At 38.0% G+C, this 22,282-nt stretch overlaps 1 protein-coding gene across 10 annotated transcripts in view; it reads right to left on the reverse strand.

Annotated features, from left to right (window-relative positions):
• Positions 1 to 22,282, reverse strand: part of VPS13D (vacuolar protein sorting 13 homolog D) — a 107,673-nt gene that overhangs the window by 22,557 nt on the left and 62,834 nt on the right. For all 10 annotated transcript variants that reach the window (XM_080631419.1, XM_080631413.1, XM_080631421.1 and 7 more), the window contains 5 exons: positions 21,197 to 21,345; positions 18,451 to 18,585; positions 17,947 to 18,114; positions 3,782 to 3,914; positions 1,739 to 1,934 (listed from right to left, as the gene is read on the reverse strand). In XM_080631419.1, the coding sequence (XP_080487545.1) occupies positions 1,739 to 1,934; positions 3,782 to 3,914; positions 17,947 to 18,114; positions 18,451 to 18,585; positions 21,197 to 21,345 (781 nt within the window). The remainder of the gene's footprint in view (positions 1 to 1,738; positions 1,935 to 3,781; positions 3,915 to 17,946; positions 18,115 to 18,450; positions 18,586 to 21,196; positions 21,346 to 22,282) is intronic.

Raw genomic sequence — 22,282 nt, forward strand, 5'->3', positions numbered from 1 at the left:
TCAAGCACATTTGTTTATCCAAAGAAATGTTTTCATCACATTTTGTAGACTGGAGAAGTAACTGAGAAAGGGTTTTCTTTCATTTTTGTTCTGTTTCCACCTGTAGAAGGTTGCTGCGTCAGAAACTTTTTGCAGTGTGTGCGCAGACATTAAAATCAGTTCACTGTGCTCACCTATGACAACAGTATTTCAGAACCTAGTGGAAGCAAAACTGTGGTTCAGCTCATCTGTTTTACCCTCATCTCTTAACTGACAGTGAACAAGGTAAAGGGAAATGTGTCACACAGGCAAACACAAGAGATAAGGTGGTTGGAGGCTCTCCCTTTCTCAGCTGCTATCTAATGTGTCAACTGTTGACAACGTCATTGCTACTGGGTAGAGGCTGTATCTCACAGAAGTATGTCAAACATGAATTTCAAGTGTGTGTGTGTCTTGAAACAAACAATAATAAAAACACAGCTCAACTAGTAAGACAACTAACAGTACAGCCAGGTGTGTTTCTCCCCACCTCTGAATCAATCAATCAACCTACCTGATTAAGACACATATGAGCAAAACAGTAGATGTTGTTTCTCAGGGATGCACTTAAGAGTTCTTGCGTAACTCTCTGTATGCACATGTACTTACCAAGTTGTATCCTTGACCTCTTGGTTTTATAAATCAAGCTAAGTACCAAATACAGAACACGTACACATGTGATCACATCCATTTTCACAGCAAAGTACACTTAGGTTCCTTCTTCAAAGCTTCCTGCACCTCACTCACACTTCATCAACCTCATTGTTCTTTACTGAAACGCTGACAGTGGGCATGCCAGGACTCCAAGTGAGGCATAATAAAACACAGGAAATGGAAAACCCAAATGGGAAAACAAGAAACCCCAACATTTTGCAAACATTGGTCTCTAACTTTCTGACAATAAAATCTACTTGGGATTGTCTTTCACTTCTTCAGCACACAAGATCTCACATACATACATCAGGACTTCCTGGCATAGCAGTGTCATACAAAGTAAACTCCTGGCAAGAAACAGTAAGAAGAATCTCCTCTCAGAGAAGCCTTTCTGGAACTTGTCCCTTTCCCTCTTCCACATTCAGTCAGTGCTAATGAACATCCATTTATTTTAAACATAATCATTGCATTTTGTAGAGAGCACATGAAGCTTGTAACCAAACACAGGAAGGAAAACAAAGCCTCTGTCCTGATGTGCTGACGCACACACACAGAGGTAAACAGGTAAGCATGTGGACATAAGGGCATTAGCCACACTTCCTATAAGTGAGAACCACTGTACAAAATTAAAATTGGAAGGTAACAATGCTGTATTGATACCAGAACTCTTCAAATTGTTTTTCTACACAGCTAAGTGGAAGGTGGAGGTAGAGGAGGGAGAAGAACTCTTCCATTTCAACTCTGCATAAGGATTCCATGGTAGGAGTTTAATGTCATTCCCCATAGCCTTTTGAAAATTTTGCTTTCATCTAATGCTGTAGCTGAATAATTCCTATTTTATGTTGCAGCTTTTCTGTTCAAATCTCACTCTTGCTATAGTAATGCCATCTATTACAGAAAAAGCAAACTGAATGAAATGGGCTACATCTCTAATAATGGCTCATAGCAAATTTGATTAAGCTATTGTTTTTTGGGGTAAGGAAAGATAACCAGATCAGAACTTACAGCAGGTATTAATACACATTTTCACAGTATTATTGATCAGAAATATAAAATGCTCACTGACCTGGGGCCACTCAGAGTTGCCGTGTCCCTCACTGCCTGTGCAGTTTCCGATGCAAAGTCCAGAGCCCCAGCTACAGGTTTGGTTACTGTGCCCACCAGCCCTTTGCCAAGGCCCGATATGAAGCCACTGACACCTCCTTCGGTCTTCACACCTTCCACAGTTGAAGTTATTACACTTGTCAGTCCTCCAATGATTCCTAGCAAAGACAAGAACAGCACAGTAGGCCACAAGTATTGCCTCTAAGCATCAGAGACCCTTGCACAGCTGGTGCTCTCTGGCTCAACCATCTACTGTGCACCCTGATGGAAACATACTGGGCATTCAATGTAACACAAAAACTGTGTCAAAATGGGTTACATGAGCTCATGACTTAATATTCTGTATACGCACACGTGTAGGCACAGACAATAATAACCCATAGAAAAAGATCTAATTCATCATTAAATATGTGTTTTTTTAAAATATTTCTGTTGTTTTACTTCCCAGCTGTACTTAACACAAACAGTCCTCATCTATTCCTGAGGTGAAGCAGTTACTTACAATGTGACAACATCCTGTTACCACAAAAGCTTATACAGTTTGAGACAGAAAACAGAAAAGTGCATGTCTCCACTGGAAAAAGTGAATTTAAAGTGGCCCCACATGACTTTAGCTGTGATGTTGCAGACACATTTCTGTGCATATCTCCATTGCAGGGAACCTGAACGCTCTCAAGAAATCAAGAGCCTACTGAGGCTTCAAAAGACTTGGAACAGTTCACTTGATCTAAGAACCTGCTTTACAGATTTCCAATCTTGGGATGATGTGATTGCGTTCTTTTTAGTGAACTAGCTTAAGCCCCCATGTAAAAACACTTCCCACCACTTGGCTCTTGAGCTTCCAGCAGCCAGGCATTCTCCTATGGTCTGTAACTGAAATATAGACCAGACAGCACCTTTACTCCCAAACTTGAGGAGCACAAAGTATTTAAGTCACTTCTCTTGAGTAACTACAGTTTATGGCTAATTCCTACATTTCAACAGATAGGATTTAGCAGGTATTTGCTCTTTTGAAAAACAAACAGTGAACAAAACTGAGTAAGGAGCATTTAAAAACTCTACAGAATTAAGACTAAAACAGTCCTGCTGGTTAATGAGTGATACAACACAATTTCAGCATTTTTCCAATATAACTGATACCAGCCTTTATAGCACACTGCTATGAGAGAAACCTTTCATGATCCAGTTAAATACCTACAGTCTCTCTTTATGATAAAAGCCCAGCACAAAGACTTTTGCTCAGCACAGATAAGATTGCTGCTTTAGTGAAAGCCAGATTAGCTTCACACAGCCTGCAACAGTTGCACTAAAATAATGACATTTAACCAAACTGTCAAGATGCTGCAAAATATAAATATTTGATTTAAACTTGGCTTGTAGTGATTTAACTTTCTTCAACAGATAAATCACGAGCTAAATCGATGTGAGATGCTGGCCAAATTAAGACTAGTCCACTGCCTTTTACACAAATTCATCTCTTTTGTTCTTAGTAGACTTAAAAACCCCCAAACAAAACAACCATGCATACAAAACATACAAACAAAAACATACAACCCAACTGGTGAAATGCTACTTTAAACTGATGTGCTGGTTCTGAGGAACCTCGGCTTTCTGGAACTGAAAGCAAACAGAAGACAGCTACAATCCATCTGTACTCATTTGTATTTTAATGTCTGGCCCTCAAGAAACCTGTTCGCATGGGTATTTTATGCCTCCACAAAGAAACTGAAGTTTTGGATGAACTTTCATTGAAACTTCATTTTAATTTGCCGAAAAGCTCTTACTCGGTTACATGTGAAAAGACTTCTCTCTGCAATGTAGTTTCTGTCAACATAAGAACCAAAGAATCCCCCCACCCCACGCTGCAAGCATACCAATTCAAACATAAAGCCTGCAATAGCTCCACGTCCCTGGCTTCAAATAATCACCCAAGGGTAATGCAAACTTTTCAGTCTCATCATTGCTTTCAAAAGAGAAATGAATTAAGACTGCAGCTAAGGCTTACCATGTGCAAGTCCATGGATTCCAGCCACGAGATGTTCTCCACTAGTTGCAGCATGGTATCGGATGTATTCTCGTTCGGTCTGATGTCTGCTATCCATTGTCTTTCCCAAACCATCCGACAAGGTCCCTGCAAACTGCAAGAGAGGAACTTTTTCTGTTACTAAAAGAACAAAAGGTGTTTCTCTTATGCACACTTACTGAAGAAAACACCCAGATTCTAGATGTGAAACACAGATTTATACAATTCCTGTTGTTACATGTGCACAGTCATGCCATAAAAAAACCTCTGAAGTACATTAAGCTGCTGCAACTCAAATCCTGAGGTGACAGGAAAAAATGAGTAGGTGCCCCACTGCAGTGGTCAAGCCAAAATAAACAAATCCTGCACCAACAGAAATGCCAGTGACCCAACTGTAACCTTCCAAAACATCACGAGAATGTTATCTAGAGACAAAGCTTTTCTCCTCAAAGATGTGAAAAGCTTCAAGGCAAATATGCCTGTCATGAAACTAAAACATTTGCAAGAGTTAATGAAATTGCTTTTAGTAACTCAATGTAGAAGTGGCTCTATTGTGAGAGGAGCTGTTGGAAGAGCACAGTGATGCTCACTGCAGCACATGGGGTGAACCAGTGAAAGAGACCTCCATTGGTAAGTGTCCATGGGTACTACACACTGTAAAACAAAAGTCTAAGGGGAATCCTGAATATGTATGTGTGGGAAGCATTTTTACTCCTCACACTTACGTTAAACAATGTGGGGGAAGACTTGAGATATACTTAGAGATGAAAGAGAATATGTAAGTCCAAACAGGATTTGTTCTGAGAATTCCAACCATTACTGAGCATGAGTCAATGAAAAAGCACCAAATAAAAATGATCTATTGTGATGTGTTGACCTTTGGTTTGATGTAATCAGATATAAACCAGAAGCTTGGTGGAGGGAGGGAGGGAGGCAAGAAAAGGAGACAGAAAACCTGAAACCTTACCTCATATTCAGGATATTATTATAGAAAAGGACTCCTAGCAGGCATTTTCCTGAAATAACCTCCAAAACCCAGCTATTTTTGGTTCTATGTAGGTGGTCATCTTCTGTACCTCCCTCAACCAGCAGCCTTCTTCCAAGCTTCTATCAACAAATGGACGTCCCCCGGAATGATAATTTAATGCTTTGCTGTGTCTTAGACTAGGGCTGGGGAATGTTCCAGGTGCCACAGGAATGTCCAAGGTACTCGATGGCTGCAGCAGTGGTGAAATCATCACTGTCCTCTGTGATCAGAGCTCCTCTGCCATAAAGGCTGTGTACAGACTCTGCCCTATCCGTTACTCAGCTCTGCCCTGTTGGAGGTACTATCTTCTTTGCATCCTTATTAGTCGTGTTAAAAAACCCTCTGTGATTAAGGTGTGTGCCACCTTAGGAGACAACAAAAACCTGCTGTGAAATTCTGATTCTACTAGATCTAAAGATGAAACAAGAAACAAACAATTAATGTGCACCATGCAGAAAGGCTCCCCTCCTTTTTCTGCCATTTTTTTCCAAGGCTGCGTTTCTTTTTCACTGATCACACCACATCCTGGGTTTAGATATTTCTTCGCAGCTCAAAGACAAACTAGTCCAGTGGCTCCAATTATCTAAACAAGTAGACAACAGGAATGAAAATGAAATCCCATGACCCTTCTTGTGACTTGATCACACAGACACTAACCAGAATGTAGTGATCAGGGACTGAATTACTTCTGACCTCTTTGTGAACCTCATGTAGATGTTAGTTTTTTTACAATTAGCCTGGAAATACAAATCAACCTGAAGCTACCTTTTAACCATGTTTAAGGCTGGGGAGTTTATGGACAAATGCTTTAAGAGGATTAGAGTAGTCGCTATGAAAATGAAAAGGCTCAATAAGCGTTCAAAATTCAAACTGCATTAAAGAATGTGTCAAGACCTGAAAATGATTTCTCAAGAACACATTTTAAAAGTTACATTAGTGCATGATGAGCTAGCCAGCAAGAATATACCAACTTACTAACAGTGGTCAAAATCGGTGAGCTCTCCTTACAGCTCTGGCTGCTTCTTTTTGTTCCTCCCCTGCCTAAATTCACCAGATCCACCACACCAGCTTTTCCAATGAATATAGTCCAGTCTTTCCTCAGACTCTCCTTCCTCTGTAATGAAGAATCTGACACCTAATAGTCAATAACAATCTGGTTTAGTGTATAGCAAGAGCTTTAATGTAATAGTAAATTATTCTCTTAGTAAGGAGGAAAAAAAGTAATTATGTGCATATGGTTTAAAGTCCTTGTCTCCTTTAACTGTAAAACCAAAGTTAAATGGGGACATTTCTGTCTCTGTTATTTAGAAGTAACACTGAATTGTAGCCGTAAATAGAACAATTTAACAATTCCAATGTACCACAAAATGTTTCCATTTTGCCCTGATATAGGTGAAAAAATCCAAACTGAACACACATTAATTACAAAACATGAACTTCATGTTGAATCACTTTTTGACACCCCTCCTCCTCAGGTACTGTCTGTTTTCTGGCCTCATTTAACAAACTTTCCCAGCCATCTGCTCCATTTGTACCAAACCTAGCAGGTTCCCCCAGTGAGCACCCAGGAATGGTCCCTCCTGAACAATACAGGTTCAGACTGTAGTGTCAGTGTTATCCTCACTCATGATTGTAACATGACTTACACCATCCCTTGTACTGCCCAACAGAGATAGTATCATGTGAGTGAAATAACTGATGGAGGTACCAGAAATTTCTAACCATCCTTTTCAGTGCACCTCAGAAATACTGTCCCTGAAATGGCTTCTGAAGCCTATTTCAGCCAACAGGATTATATCTCTATTTAAAAAGGAAATATATAAAAAGAAAAATAAAGATTTCTATGTTGTGAATACTCCATCCTTGGCAGTGCTCAAGGTCAGGTTGGATGAGGCCTTGGGTGGCATGGTTTAGTGTGGGGTGTCCCTGCCCATGGCAGGAGGGTTGGAACTGGATGATCTTAAGGTCCTTTCCAACCCTGACTATTCTATGATTCTATGATTAAAACCCCAACTAACCATTGTAAATTTAAGCAGTTTAAGTCTAACTTAAACTTTGAAGAGAGATTTGAACATGTTAAAGCACAAAGGCAGACTTCCCTTTCCCCCCTCAAATGTGTCTGGCTTTTAGGTGCCTCCTTTGAGAAGTGCAATATTAAATACTGAGATACTAGGACTTGTGGAAGAGCAGTGATTGTGGCTTATTGAGCTGTTAATCCAGGCATGCAGAAAATAGTCTCCAGATAAACAAAAGTGACACCAAAAGTGTGATCAACCCTTGTCTTCTTTAGCTTTTGTTAATAAGGTGTGACCTGATAACTTCAAAGCTTACTTAAGACCACTTAAATGCCAACATAGCTAAATACAACAGTCTGCCAAACAAACATGAAACTAATCAAGTGACTTCTAAAAACCAATCTCCCTCCTTCTCTATCCTAATTTTCACAATGAGTTCTTTGTCTATGTGCCAGTGAAAAAAAGAAATTAGCAACTTGGTCTTTTACCTCTGCATTTTTCCCTGTTTCAGATATCCTTTTCCTTGAAATGGAACTCCATCAGGATACCTTAGTACCAGCTAAGTTACCTGCTTCTGAACCAAAAGGCACATGACAGCATTACTGATGCAGCCAGCCCACACATCAGGTACATGAGGGTGGGTATTTTACTTGTCAACCTAGCATCTGGCCAACTTCCTCCACAGATACCCTCATTCTCCTCTGACCTTTTTTGTCCCCAGAGCAGAAGGTCTCTCCTGCATTTCCCCTCTGCAGAGGGGTCTTTTCTTCCAGGTCTACATTCTAAATACACTTGATCACTGGTTTTCATCCCACATGGGTTCACTTATGATGTGACGCTACCAACTGGTAATGTACTGCAAGCAGAAAATACATCCCACTGCACTTCATTAACTTAAGCCTAACATAAGGGTTATATACATATATATATATATATATACATGTAAATATATAATATATAATATATATAATATATATATAAATATATATATTATATATTATATATTATTATATATATTATATATATTATTATTATATAATTTATTATAATTTTACTATAATTTATTTATTATTATTTTATTATTTAATTAATTTAATTAATTTAATTAATTAATTTATTTTTTATTTATTTATTTATATATTTATTTATTTATTTTTTAGAATATTTATTTTTTTATATTTAGAAGAAATATTTAATTTAATTAATTATATTATGAAATATTTATTTTAATTTATATTATAATATTTATATATTTATATATATTAATATTTAAATATTTAGAAAATTCAGAAATATTTAATTTAATTAATTTAATTAATATTATTTTATTATTTATATATTATTATTTATTATAATTTATTAATATTAATTATTATTATATAATATATATTATATGTATTATATATATTATATATATTATATATTATATATTATATATATATATATTATATATATTATATACATAAAGGGTCTAACATAAACTGATCCTCTTGAGGCGGGTGAAGTATTTCCCTCCAAATTCCAGGACATTATGCTACTGTGAGCACTATCTTTAGAACAACATATAAACCACTCTCAGCATTTCATGATTATTGGGAATGCTATTGCACTGCTCTAAGCCTGGGGCAGACTGGCCTGAGCCACCGCCTTCGCAGACTCCAGTGAACAGGAGATTCATCATCCCTTGTTTTACATTTACACAGCGTCACTGGTGAATATGACCCATCCACCATGACCTGCAAAAGCAGTTCAAATAGTATCTGTACAAGAAACTAATCTCATGTTTTGGGTTTTTTTGGTGTTTATTTTTAAAGGTCCAATAATAAGGAAGTTTTGCCACAATGACTTGTACCACTGTTTCAAGCAATAGAAGAAAAACAAAAACAGCCACATGCAGTGCTTATGAATCAAAGCTGGTGCCAAACAATAAGGCTCTTTGGGCACAGGAAGAATTCAAAGCAAATGAAAACTAATTCTAGACTTTGTACTCTAAGTTTCCTCTATGCCAGATGTGTGAAGCACACAGCATGGAAATAAGGTTTAAGTCATCTTCTAAAGTCTTGTTAAGCTCTTGGCACTGCCTGGTCCTCTAAGGACATCCCAAACCGATAAATACACAATTGTGACTTTAGTCCAAACATTCCATTGTAATTCTAACATCAGAGAATGGTACAAATATTACTGACTGAGCAAATCAGAACATTCCACGATGGACTTTTAAGGGAGAATGTGATGAAACAGGTCAATTAACTTCTGTGTAAAGCTCACAAGGAGTTGCATTTAAAATAGAAATCACAGGGTTTACTCAGTTCTCACCTTGGCTTTGCAGAACTCATTCTTTGTTGAACTGCATTCAACTGTCACTCAAACCAAGCACCTTTCAAAGAGACCTTGAACACCACATATTGATGATGTTCACACTGTTATCTTCAATAATGAAAGCTGATTCTCAGAGACTAAAGCACAGTTAATTCAGCAAGGTAACATAAGAGTACTTAAAATTTATTTAAGTTAGGAAGTCCAATGTAAACTGTGAATTATGTCATCTTTGGTTCTCACACACACTCATGCATTTTCCAAAACATGAAAATCCCTAGTCATGATGATTAAAAATCATTCCACAGTTTCAGCGTTAACTCCTGTAAATATAATTAACTGTCCACATGAAAGAGAAGAGCTGCTCATAGCAGGAAAGAAAGGCTGGATAGGTAAAGAAACAACAGTGATTATCAGATATCTGAATGTGAGTTCTGTTAAACACATTCTTCCTTGCAGCCTCAAGCAGGAACACTGGTTTTGGAACATCATCTTCCTCCCCTCTGCTACTTTGGTATTTACCTTCCTTCTGATGTATTATGAACAGAAGCAACAAGAATCTCAGATGACTTGAAAGGAAATAACATCTCAAATCAGTGCATACGGTGAACCTAACATTAAAACCCAAATAAATATATACATGCACACGGTAAATATTAGCTGGAAAATACTGTCACCTTTTGCCCCAAAACATATATTCTTATATATTACAAAATGATTTACAGATCATTATTTTTTCAAGTTTTAAACCGAACACTAATAAACTGCCTTTCTACCACGCAACAATGATCTGTTCCTTTAAATACAGCATCTAAATACATTTAAAATAAAATGTCAACATTTATTTTATATGTATTTAAAGCAGTTACCATAAAGCATAGCTATTAATTATATAATGAACTCAAGTAGATTGATGGTATTAGAAACTAGAGGCTACTTTTGAGTATCCCACTCGCTCCCCTGCTGAACAGAAGTTGTGCCAGTTTCTGTTCAGCCAAGTGATTAAATACAATGGACTATGTCTGAATGTTCAAAATCTAAATGTAAGTTTAATCCCTTGTGGCTACTTGCCTTGTAGCAGTATCATTAAAAATCACCTTAATTTCGTACATCTCTCCAACCTGTTCCAGTTATTTTAGAGGAAGCCAGTTTTTATGCTGATTTCCATCAGTAAAATAAAATTCAAAATTGAGCATTTATTTCACTATATGGAAGAAAAAATCATCACAGTGTACATGTGACATCCATCCATGCTGTTACGGTTTGCTCCTAGCAAAGGGCTTTAGAGCAGTTAGCCATCCTCAGATGGAATGGAAGCACTTACATGCTTAATTTTACAAACTGGATGTCAGTAAGCAGACAACAGCTTCCTCCCTCACATCACGGTGGCCATTTGTTCATTACACCGGGAGTGAAAAATGAAATTCTTTAAGTATGTGAAACAACAGCAGGTGTTTGTCAGATCTGTAGGGCCTAGCTGTGTAAGTTGTACCACAAACTCCTTTTAACCACAGCTCCAGTCAGTCTCTTAAGAGTTACTCAGATATTTGAGCAAGAGAGTTTGTGAATTCAGCTGAATTTGGATGCTATAGACTTTTACACTTTCCTTTACACTTGCACACATACCTAGGTCAACTATTAAACCCAGTCCTGAACAGAAAAGACAGTTCACACTGAGCTCAAGATGCATTTTTAATCAAGTCAAATTGTGCAGAGAGAAACGTATAGTGGAGCTGGGTCTAGGACTGACACACTCCTAATTTAGAACATACAAAATGCTATCATAAGCTTCTTATTTTAAGGGAGACATAAACTTTGACCCTCTCTAAATTACTGACAACCAAGAGGAGGCAACAGTTCTTCCCACTGAACTAATACATGCTCCTTGAGATTCGGTGCCGCATCCTCCCCCGCTATTTATGTCATATAACCCAAGTTAAGCTTTAATTATCTCACATCCCATTGTTAACTAATCTTCCTAATGCAGCCTGACAGCAGCATGTTGGCTGGGTGATCTCTGAAGCCCTCAGCACGCTGCTGTGTGGATGCGGGATGGGCCAGGGTCCCAAATCCTGTGGTTCTCTCCCTAGTGGAGACTGGCAGGTCCCCTGCCACCCCCCCCCCCAGAGCTGCACCAGCAGGTGCCTCTGGCCATGGGCTCGTGTTACGGGGCTGAGCGAGTGATCCCTGCGGGAACCCCGGCTGCTCTCACAGACACAGAAGGCAGCAAAAGTCCACAGCGTGAACTTGGAATGACCCCAGTTGCAGAGTCACTGGCGGGTTCATCTGGAGGACAATTGCGCTTTATTAAACAACTAATACTCTTAACAGATAATTCCCCTCCCCCCAGATTTAACTCTTACAGAGCTTTAAGGTCTTCCTGTTTGTTTATTTTGGGGGAATGGAATTATTTGCCCTTCTCCAACCCCCTCCTTAAAACCCCTTCTGTACACTGAAAACCCAGGAAAAACCTTGGAGGGATCTAGTTTAGTTCCCAGAGTTAACACCTAATAACAACATACTTAGCATAGCAGGGCTGGTTTTCAACATCATCTTTACCAACTCTGCTAATTTTTATCCTCATGGGGCATTTGCACCCACAGTAAACCCCAGTGGTCAGTCTCCTTCCAGCCACTTTTCTGCCATGTTCCCCTGTGACCATGCTTGGGGTCTCAAAGACCCTCCCATTAAACCTCCCCCGTTTCCTGCATTCCACTAGATTTCCAAACAAAACTAAATGCAAACCTGATAATCCACCCTGCCATCCCATGTGCAGTGTAAATAGTGAACAGCTCTGAGGGGTGATGTGTTTGGATCTGTCAGGTATCTACTGTTACAGCTTCAGAAGGTAACTTGGCCATCTCCCGTGGATATAAAAATACTATTTTCCTTCCCCAGGGACACACAGCCAAGCAATTTCAGGTTTAAATCTGCACTATTTAATATATTCTATGTAACTTTATCTATACAGTAGGGAGATGTAATTAGCCTTTTGTCAAGACTGAAGTCATTCATTTCAAACCCACACCCCATTTTTCCCCTTCAGATGCTAATGGTGAAACATAGGATATAAGTGCTTTTTTCATGACATGCTTACCATTCCAAAACTGTAGGTTAAGATCAAATTTCATTTCATCTCCATGATAAATGTCTTTTTCTAATTTCACAGCTTATGATTTGGCAACATTTTGCATACCACATTTTAAGTTCTCCTTTTTTCACTTAATTCCCCAATGAGTAAGCAAAGCAGAAACATTCTATTCTATTTTGCAAGAAGATCGGCTGGCAAAACCTTCCAAAATAAAGCATGTGTAGAACTTAAAGCTTCTAACCTCCTGTCCTGTCACTTGCAGTTTTCAGTACACAGACAAGCATCTTGCTGTTTATGGTTGTTGCACTATTGCAGGATCCTCACTGTTGACTGAGTAATTTCTCCTAAAAAAGGCTCCTTCAAAGCCACCACCAATGTGTCAGTTTGATCCTAAATGGGCACATTTAAGACATCAAGTCCAGATCAAAAGAGTTCTTCCCACAGAACTCATCACTGTTCATTTGATCTTACTCATGCGCCCGTTTCTCCACATAAAAATACTCTGCAGGCAAAGCCTGTTCACAAACACTTTGTATAAGCAGCTTTGCAAAAGAAAGGCTGAATTTAACCTGAACTGTGAAGGAAACTCCCAGCCTGGATGCTGGCCACACACATTTTATCCCAGGATACAAATGAAAAACAGGAAGAACGAAGTAATACTTCAAACTTCTCAAAGACAATCCTTTATCCTAAAACCTTTTTCAAAGACACTGATTACAGACACCAGATGTTCTGCACATAAAAAGTGACACTTTCCATGGCTTTTGATTGTCACTAATTGGCCATAAAACTTGCTGTCTTTTAAAACTGCCAGGACATGGGGAAATGGCCTCATAGCACTCCTAGCACTGAAAATTTCTGCCTGGGAATGTCAATTACTTTCCATCTCATCATCTGCACATTTTCATGCAGATTCTCACTGCTCAGCACTTGAACGTGCACGTGAACTGCTCCTCTCTTACTGGAGCGCTGGGTAAACAGGAGACAATCTGCAGTGCCACCCGGATGTGTCACCAGAACCACAGCAGCCCCTACACATCACTGGGGAAGACACGGGGACAAAAGCCTGAAGATTACACTGAAGGAACCACAAGGAATGCTACATTTGACCTGAACTGTATAAACCACTTCTAGGAATAGAAAAAAAAAAATTATTTATGGCCATTGCTCCTAAATCCCACAACTTCAATACCTGGACTCCCCTTGCAAAGGACAACTGTCAGCACTCCCCAAGTAAAACCCAAGTGTAAATCTCTAGAGTTGCTCCCAAAGATGACATGTATTCCAGCCTTCCTCATTTTTGTCCAGTATAAGGCTGCCAGTGATGACTCACCTTCTGCTGTTAGCAGTTAAACAGAAGAGTAGTGAGTCTAAGAAAATAATGACATATAGAACAGTAGGAAACTCAGAACCTGAATGCCACTGTGATCCTTCTACGTTATCAGTTGACTGTTTTAATACTCTCCAGAGGAAAATACCACCAAGCACATCTTCCTCAAGCCTCATACACAAAGGCTTTTGTCACAAGTTCCCTCTCACCGAGATATAATTTATTCTTTCAGCTACCTGAATTGCATTTTGAGCTAATATTCCTTGAACTACTAAATCACAGTGTGTCCAAATATGAGTGGCAGTTGCTCCTGCTTCTAAATGGTATCGACTAAGTGGCTAGTTACATGAAGTAAGAAGCTTTAAACAAAAGGGAACCATCAGCTTTGACTGCTCTGGAAACATTTCTGTCTATTCCTTTTGCAGAACCTGCATAAATTGTACCTACCTTCTGAGCTCTACTACATCCACTCCTCATCTTATTTATTGCCAGTTTTGTTACAGTTAACATTTGTACAAGTCAAACACTTGCTCATGATTTGTTTTTAAATAATCCCTTTATTACTTCCTCTTCATTTTCCATTCAGTTATCTTTATTCTTCTGTCACTGCCAACCACTTGAGATTCTGCTTTATCTTACAATGAGGGTTAAAACTCCCTTTTCCCTGTTGTTTTCATGTTCCTTTTCTACAGATGCTTCCATGTCAAACACTTGCCAGGAGGAGTATCTGTACCATTACTAGGCTTACAATTTTCTTACCTGGTTCCAACACCCTACATCTCTTTTCCTACGTCTGTTAAGCACCTAAACACCTCTGCCAGCACTCTGAACTGAATTAAAATAGATATAGAATCTAAGTCCAGGGCATCCATGTCCAAGCAGAACTGTGCTTCTTTCTCAGCAATAAAAGAAAACAAATACCCACCATACAGTATGTTGCAAATCCTCTCTCTATGTATGTAAGTTTTGGCATGCTGGATGCCTGCTCCAAGCCTAAGGAAGCCTGCACTGCTCAGAACTCTGCAAGCTTCCACAAAAAACTAATGATGAAATACAACTGTGGTTGTTGCTTTACCTTCCGTTAAGAAGCCTAATGTAATTTCTGACTGGAAACTTCAAAGTTCAATATGAAAATTAAGCTCTTTCAGAAAAGTTCATTAAATTCTTTTTATTGGGAGGGAGGGCCACAACAATTATTTCCATCCAGAAACAAAGCCCAGCTGCAGAATCATGACAACTACATCACTATATGCTCAAAATTCATAAAAGATAACAGAGTTCCTTGTAAGGATTGAAAGGATCAGACAAATTAAATGCAGCATTGACAAGCTGATTAATCTTTTCAATTCTTACTACCAGTTATTTCATTAGGTCAGCACAACATCTAACCACCAGTAACACATACAACCATGCTTAATTTTCCATGTGGAAAACATAAGCTATGGAACACTTTTGTTCCAATGCTAATTCAGTGTTCAGTATTCATTTCTAATTATCACCTCTGAACCAGGAATAATTTAGGATTTAGTGCTATCATGCCTAATGGGAAATATAAAAGAAAAGTGTGGATACCAAGAATGCAAGACATTTCAATGCATATGGCAACTACAGAAGTCTCCATTCAGAGGGAATAAAATTCCCTCAGGTGTCAATATTTAGGATCAAAGAACTTTTTAAAATACAGAATTTGGAGTCTCCAAGGGATCAAAACTACAAAACTGTCTGTAGTGAACTTTATTTAACCTGAGGTTTTGTGCCAACTTAAATATGCTGCAGCTCTCCACTTGAAAGACAGCATTACCCACTGCGTGTTCTGAAATGCACGGAAAAGCCATTACAGGGATAATCAGCAGAACTATAAAATAGAAAAGCAATAAGATGACAAAACCAGATACCCCTCCAATAGCTTCCTTTTCAATTCAGGCAAGCAGTGTTCTTTTAAAGTGATGATTATCATATTAAGGTCCACCTCTCTAGTCACACCTTAAAATCTAACACATCTTGAAATCTATTCTAGATTCTTACTGCAGACACTTTACAAGTCGGGTACTCAAACCAACCCAAATGGGTGGTGTTCCAGGCACCAATTTCTGTGCAGAACATTGGCCTATGCAGCTGCAGCAGCTACCAGCTCCACACAAGAAGCTGAAGATGAGGGAAGCCACTGCAGCACAGCTGCATCGGGTGGAAATTCATGCAGTGAAAACATACTTTAAAATACTTTCCCTACAGAGCACTAGCAGCGAGACAAAAATGATCTATTGCTTCAGTCATGTTTTTCTTGAGTAACTGGAATTACTTTTTTTTCTTTCCCAAATCTTCACATGTCCTAGACACAATCGTAAGGCACATACATGATACAGCAGAAGGGAGTGAAAAACAAAGTTCTACACTGTACCACATATATAACACATCACAAACTGTACTTGAAATGTCAATTTCTTATCATAGGGACATTTCTGGCTTAGTTTTCTAGCAGAATTAGGTGCCTAAAGCAGCACAACATAAAGGGAAGAATTATTCTGATCATTTAAGCCTTTTTCTACTATTATTTTCTATGCAGCAGAATTAAGATCCATGTTTTGGAAGAAGGATTAATCAAGGAATTCCATAATGTACTAGTATGCTTTCCTAAATGATTTAATTCTCTCCTTGTTCTGCAAAAGGACAAATCCATAATCCACACAAAAAGCTTTTAAAAAGGTACTATGTGACATTAGCATCACAGACATTTCAGATATAACAAGGAGAAAGAAAAAAATACCTGGGAAGATGACAGATAAATAGTCCATGGGGTGATTTTCAAAGATATAAATGGAAAGCAGGCCCTCAGCTCCCATTGAATTTTGAAGGGAGTTCAGCATCCAACTGCCCTTCTGCCTTTGAAAATCTTCAAAAACCCCTTGGTTACAAATGACTCTGAAGTTCAAAGAATGACCTTGCCCTTGTGGGAAATAGAGGAAGGCTCGTGCCTTTTAAAGAAAGATTTATGAGACTGTTGCTGCAGATGTGACTGTGATGAGGAAACAACACTTTATAGAAAGGAAACCCTAAAGAAACATACTCTATTGGGTGGGGTGGATGGGTCACAAGAGACTGGAACCATGAGCAGAAAATATGGGCAACCACCTAGTGTGGGTTAGGACAGGAATATCAACACAACGGTATTTTGTTTGAATTTCTTGGAATTGCCCCAAATGGGTTAATGCTGGGAACAAGATAATTACAACAGAGGAGGTGTGTGTTATCTTTCCTCACGGCTCAGCTTGTGGCGTGGCTGGGTTAGACATACAGCTCTGCACTTGGTGATGGGCTGGGGATCTCTCTGGCAGTTTAACTCAGTTTGATAATGTTAGTCTTGAGCCTGTAACTACGCAAACTCTACACATTACATTTTTCATCTTCTGAATTGCCTTTTCCCACTAACATGGGCAAGAAGGTAGATTTCTTTGTATACAAATAGTATACAGGATGAATCACGATAATACAGAGGTACAGACTTACCAGTTTGGAAACTGAAAATAATAGGAAGTAAAGAATTTTCAAAGAAACCAATTTTAACATGACATCCTTATGTGAAGAAAGCATTATGCCAGTTCTACCTGGGATCACAAAGTTCATTTAAGGTACATGTCGACACACCATGTATGCAATGAAAGCTATTTCAAGAACATATGTTTGTTCACTATAAAATACAGTATCAAACATGATCAAACCCACTTCCTCTTTACGGCTGCTGTCACAGATCATAACTCTCAGGCACTAAAGATAGTTATTTTCACTGATAACACATATGTAACTGAATTCGCTCAGTCATTACCAGGAAGGACAAAAGAACGTTCACCATGCAGAGACTTAGGAATTAAACTAAAGATAAATGTTTAGCAATCTGGAAACTCCCTTCTTTGTTGCTATTTGGCACAGAAAAACAACTGAAGTGTTAGCATAATAATTGATATTCACATTAAAAAAAAGTTAACAACTTCTGTTCAACTAAACCTCTCAAATACTCCAAATGGCTATAGTGATCTCTTTATATATATATATTATGTACGTAACTTTCTTCATTTGCATGTTGGAGATGACACTACACCTGAGCAACATTTTAGTTCTCATTGTGCATTTAACCTGCAAATACATGTGTATCAAGTAAGGCCTTGAGCGGTTTCCCTGACTGCCGCAAGATTCCTAGCATCCCTGCAGTGTACATATAAAGTGATTTCAAAGGAATCTACAGCTTATAATTAATTTTTACAAAATAAGCAGGACATAAAGCAATTTAAAGATGGTTAATAATTCTGTTTAAGTTGTTTCCCCACTACTTTCTGCTTATTGTTTTATCAAACTTATTAATATTGTGATTATTACCTTTGCAGCTGAGTTTGATACTCCATGTGTGACATTTCTTATGAGACCACCAACGTTGCCGTATTTTATAAGTCCAGTAACACCTTCTGAAACATCATTCAACAGACCCATAGGGTTGCCAAGGAAATCCACAGAGCCTAGAATCCTTGCTGCCTGACTAAGCAGCTCCTGGAAAATCAACAGGAAGAATGAAATATCATTTATGGATCATACTACCAGCAGCATGGCTGATTAGAAGTCCCACCCACAATAAAAGGATATACAAACCTAGGTTTGTTTTAATGAAGAAATGAACACACAAATACCAGTAAGATCAACAACAGTTTAATCCTAAAAATGAAGTGTCTTCTTAGAAGCATGTGATGCTATTTCTCCATGTACCAAAGCAACACAGCACTAACACTGAAGTAAATAGAAAAGGAAGGGTTCTCACACCCTCAGGATAGAACTCATTGAGCAAGAGAAGCTCAGCCTCTGGCACAGTAAAATCTGTAAGACACTTACCTCTTGAAAGTGTTTCAAAATGTCATTAATAATAAACTCCTGAGTTTCGTATGGATGGACCCTAGTGAAAGGATCCAGATTAATCACAGCATCTTCAAATCGGATTAGAGGAAATCCCAGTGTGCTTTTCAATGCCTAATTAAATAAAAGATATTGATACTTTAATTTTTCTCTCTCTCATCCACAGCACCCAAGTGAATTAATCTTTAAATGGATAACAATCCAAAATTAACTGAAGCTGCTAGAGCAGTTTACCACTGCCATGCAGATGCTTTGATATAGAGGGCAAGCACTCCAAAAAGCTTTGACTTGTAAGCAACAATCCATTATTAGAACTGCATTTCTTCGGTAACTACACAGTCATTAAACATTCTTCCTGAGGCAATCTGGTTCAAAACAAAATGTTTTTAAGATTCTATACTTAGCACTTTGCCATAACTACTCTAATGTTCAATTAAACAGAACCTTAAATGAATTTCCTTGAGAAGCAGTGAAGAAAAAGCTGGGTATTTTCCACCTGTTGAAGTTCTATGATTGGATTAAGTGTCAGGATGAGCTAGAATTTCTTGCAAACCTGAGGCTCATTTCTTAACATTATGTGGTGTACCAAAATGCTTTAAACCAGCTTTTTCAGTAATTTTCAAGGAAGGAAACTAAACCAGTAATTAGCCCATGGGCCATCTGTAGCATGCACAATCTATACATAAAAAAAACCATACTTAAGGTGGACAAACTATACAGCTGTATATGCAAACATACAAATAATGTTGGAAAAATAAACAAGAAAACTAATCTTTTAAAGAAAGAAAGGGATCCCTTCTATTTCAGGTCTTGATGATCGCATCTGAGGTCATCAACATCAAAAAATCTGGAGAAGGAAGAAGCCTGATACTCGTGTTGTATCTTCACCACAGAAGCATGCCTGGTTGTAAGTAATGTGAGTGTTTCTGCCATCTGCAGGCACTTAATGTACATTATAGGTCTGAGTTCAGTTTGCAAGTAAGAAAGGGCCTATTTATTTTTTTCAGTAAATGGATGACTAACTAGACTAGTCCTCATTATTCACTTGGGTAGCAAGTAATTTCCTGTTTAACTATCAGATATTCTATAAGGCAACTTTGTTAATATTGGTACCCAATAAAAATAGTCTCTCTACACCAAATTACCAGACAGCAATGTCCAAGCCAGGAACATTAGAGGTAGTTAGAAAAACTTCTACAAAGGCTCTACTGTGATCATTCTCTCCCTTCCACCCTAAACTCTGCTGTGCTACAAAACTGAATGGAATTCTTTATGTGGAAGTCAATATCCAGAATACAGTCAGTGACTGTTATCATTTGGGGGAAGGGAAAAAATGCATACACCAAGCCTTCTCTTGGGAACACTGCTGGGGGCTGCCAAGACACATCTAGAGGCAATCATATACCCAAGGTTGTAGGAAATCCAAACAGAACAGCGTACATTACTGGGTTCTTAAAGGTACTCATCACTAACACTGTTTTCTCTCTCTAAATTTGAGATTATCAGATGATAAGCATTTTGAAGTTAAAGCTCACGTGCAAACACATTCAAGACACTCCTGATGTTCAGTGGTAAGGAGTATTACTGCTGCTACTGAATGCTCCTCCTTTGCACAAGGAGTTCGTAAAAGCAATACAAGAATGCAGGACTAATGATATCCTGGGTCATCCTGGCAGGACCCCATGATTTACATTCATTCCACAAAACTCAACTTCTTTAAAAGCTTGCACACCCCAATGTCCTTAATATCAAAGACACAAAAAAGCCTACCCAGTGTCTCAATTTTGGGTTTTGAGCACAAAAGTTGAATAGGCAGCAGCTCAATCCCTCTACAGTGGAGAGGGGTTTTATGGTTTGGTTGGTTGGTTTTGCTTCAGCTCCCCTACTTTGGAGGAAATCAGCTGCATTAGTTCAGAGGGAACTGAAATATTGCCAACCGTTGCCACCTTGCTAGGTCCAGGAAGGTCCCAACACACAGCTTGGTAATAAAAGTTGGGTGAGATTATCTTTTTGCTGTAATTTGGAATCCCTGGTTCACTTGAACAACTGTGCCACAACATGTATTACCATGTGAAAGGGACACAGGATTTTCTACTTCTCTAAGTCTATACTCAATCTGAATTCAATTCGATATTGAACCAAACTAAATAGTGCTCATGCATACCCTCCTATTGCAACAACGTTTTTTGGATGAAAACACTCAGAGTTGTCCTGTATTTCTTCTAATTTATTTGTATTTTTATTATTTATATTTTTAATTTTATTTATATTTTATATTTATATTTATTTTTATATTTATATTTATTTTTATATATTAATTTTATTTTTATTTATTATTTATATTTATATATTTGTATTTTATTTATATTTATATATTTATATTTTTATTATTTATATTTGTATTCTTCACATCAGCCCTTCTGTTTGACAGACACTCCCTTTCACCTCTTTACTATGAATGCAACCAAGATCCTTTGAAAAGTAGTGAGTTAGGTGAAGTTGGCTGTGCGTCAACGGAGATTACAAAAATGAAAGAATATCACAGAAGAGACTGTAAATTATGCACATTAAATAACAGAAGCTATTGGGACTTCTATTATTTGTAACTTAAGTAATGGAAGAGTAAATGGAAATTAAAAGCAGTTAGTTAAAGCTGCTGTTCCTTTTTCCTCCTACAATAGATTCTCTTTCCTTGGAAGCATACTCTGTGAATGCACTGGTGTACCTTGAGGTCCAGAGGCAGCTTGTTGGAAGTGAAGACACTCAACTTGATTTGAGGGACACTAATTTTCAGGTTTTCAAAGTAGTATCTCTTTTGTCCTCCACCTTGTTCAACAACCTTTTCATGGAGGTTTTCATCATACTTCTCAACCTCTGCATCCAGACAAAACACAGGAATCAGAGTAGATTAAATATAAATAAATATGGGGTTATGAATACATACTTATAAAGAGTTAGTAGATTCTCTATACAAATAAAAAATATGTGCAATTGCTTTTATAGCCAGCAGTATTACTCATACCTTGTGACATAAGGTTGACCTTTGAGGCTTAATGTTTTTTTCAGATCTGCCTGCATCTTTAAAACCTGACTGTATTTGTAGCTAGGTAAAGAGAAGTCATCCAAATGCATAGTTGAAGTTACTTGAGCTTTTAATCTTGCTTCTAATTTTCCTGTGTCAGCATAGAAAAACCAGGAGATACAAACTATGCACCATTTCCTACTGTGTAAGTCATGGTCTTACAATACCTTTTTCTACTTTCTCTATACCTCCTTACATGCTCAACTACCAAGACAATGTACAAAGCAAGCAAAGGTGACTATCTTTTCATTTATCACACAGAATGGAGAAATGCCTACATGGAACCATTCAATCAATCAATTTATGTCCACAGTGAGCCAAATTTGGTTGACACTAACAAGTCCATGTGCTATCTGTATGAACATCTTGGTGGTGTGAGAAAGCAAGGGGAAGATGAGAAATTACAAAGCCTTATGAACTCAGGTTGAACAATTAAATGTGCTGAGTGTAAATGACAAAATAGTTTTTGTCTGAATCTTTGATGACATCATCACCATCAGGGGAGAAACTACAAAGACTGTACAGTAGTAAGGAAATAAAAAGCAGCAAAAGCATCAGGGTAAACCAAAACAAAGGACAGGTTAGTAAACAGCAAAAGAGCAAAACTCAAAATCTTGATTTCTTCCTCATCACCACAGCTCTAAGTTGTTACATGCTCTGTGAAACTGGCAAATGTAATACCCTTTTTTTTTTCCAGAGACAAATCTGAAAATACTGTAGATTAGCAAG

The sequence above is a fragment of the Psittacula echo genome (genome assembly GCF_963264785.1).
Source record: "Psittacula echo genome assembly, chromosome: 17".
Taxonomy (NCBI): Eukaryota; Metazoa; Chordata; class Aves; order Psittaciformes; family Psittacidae; genus Psittacula; species Psittacula echo.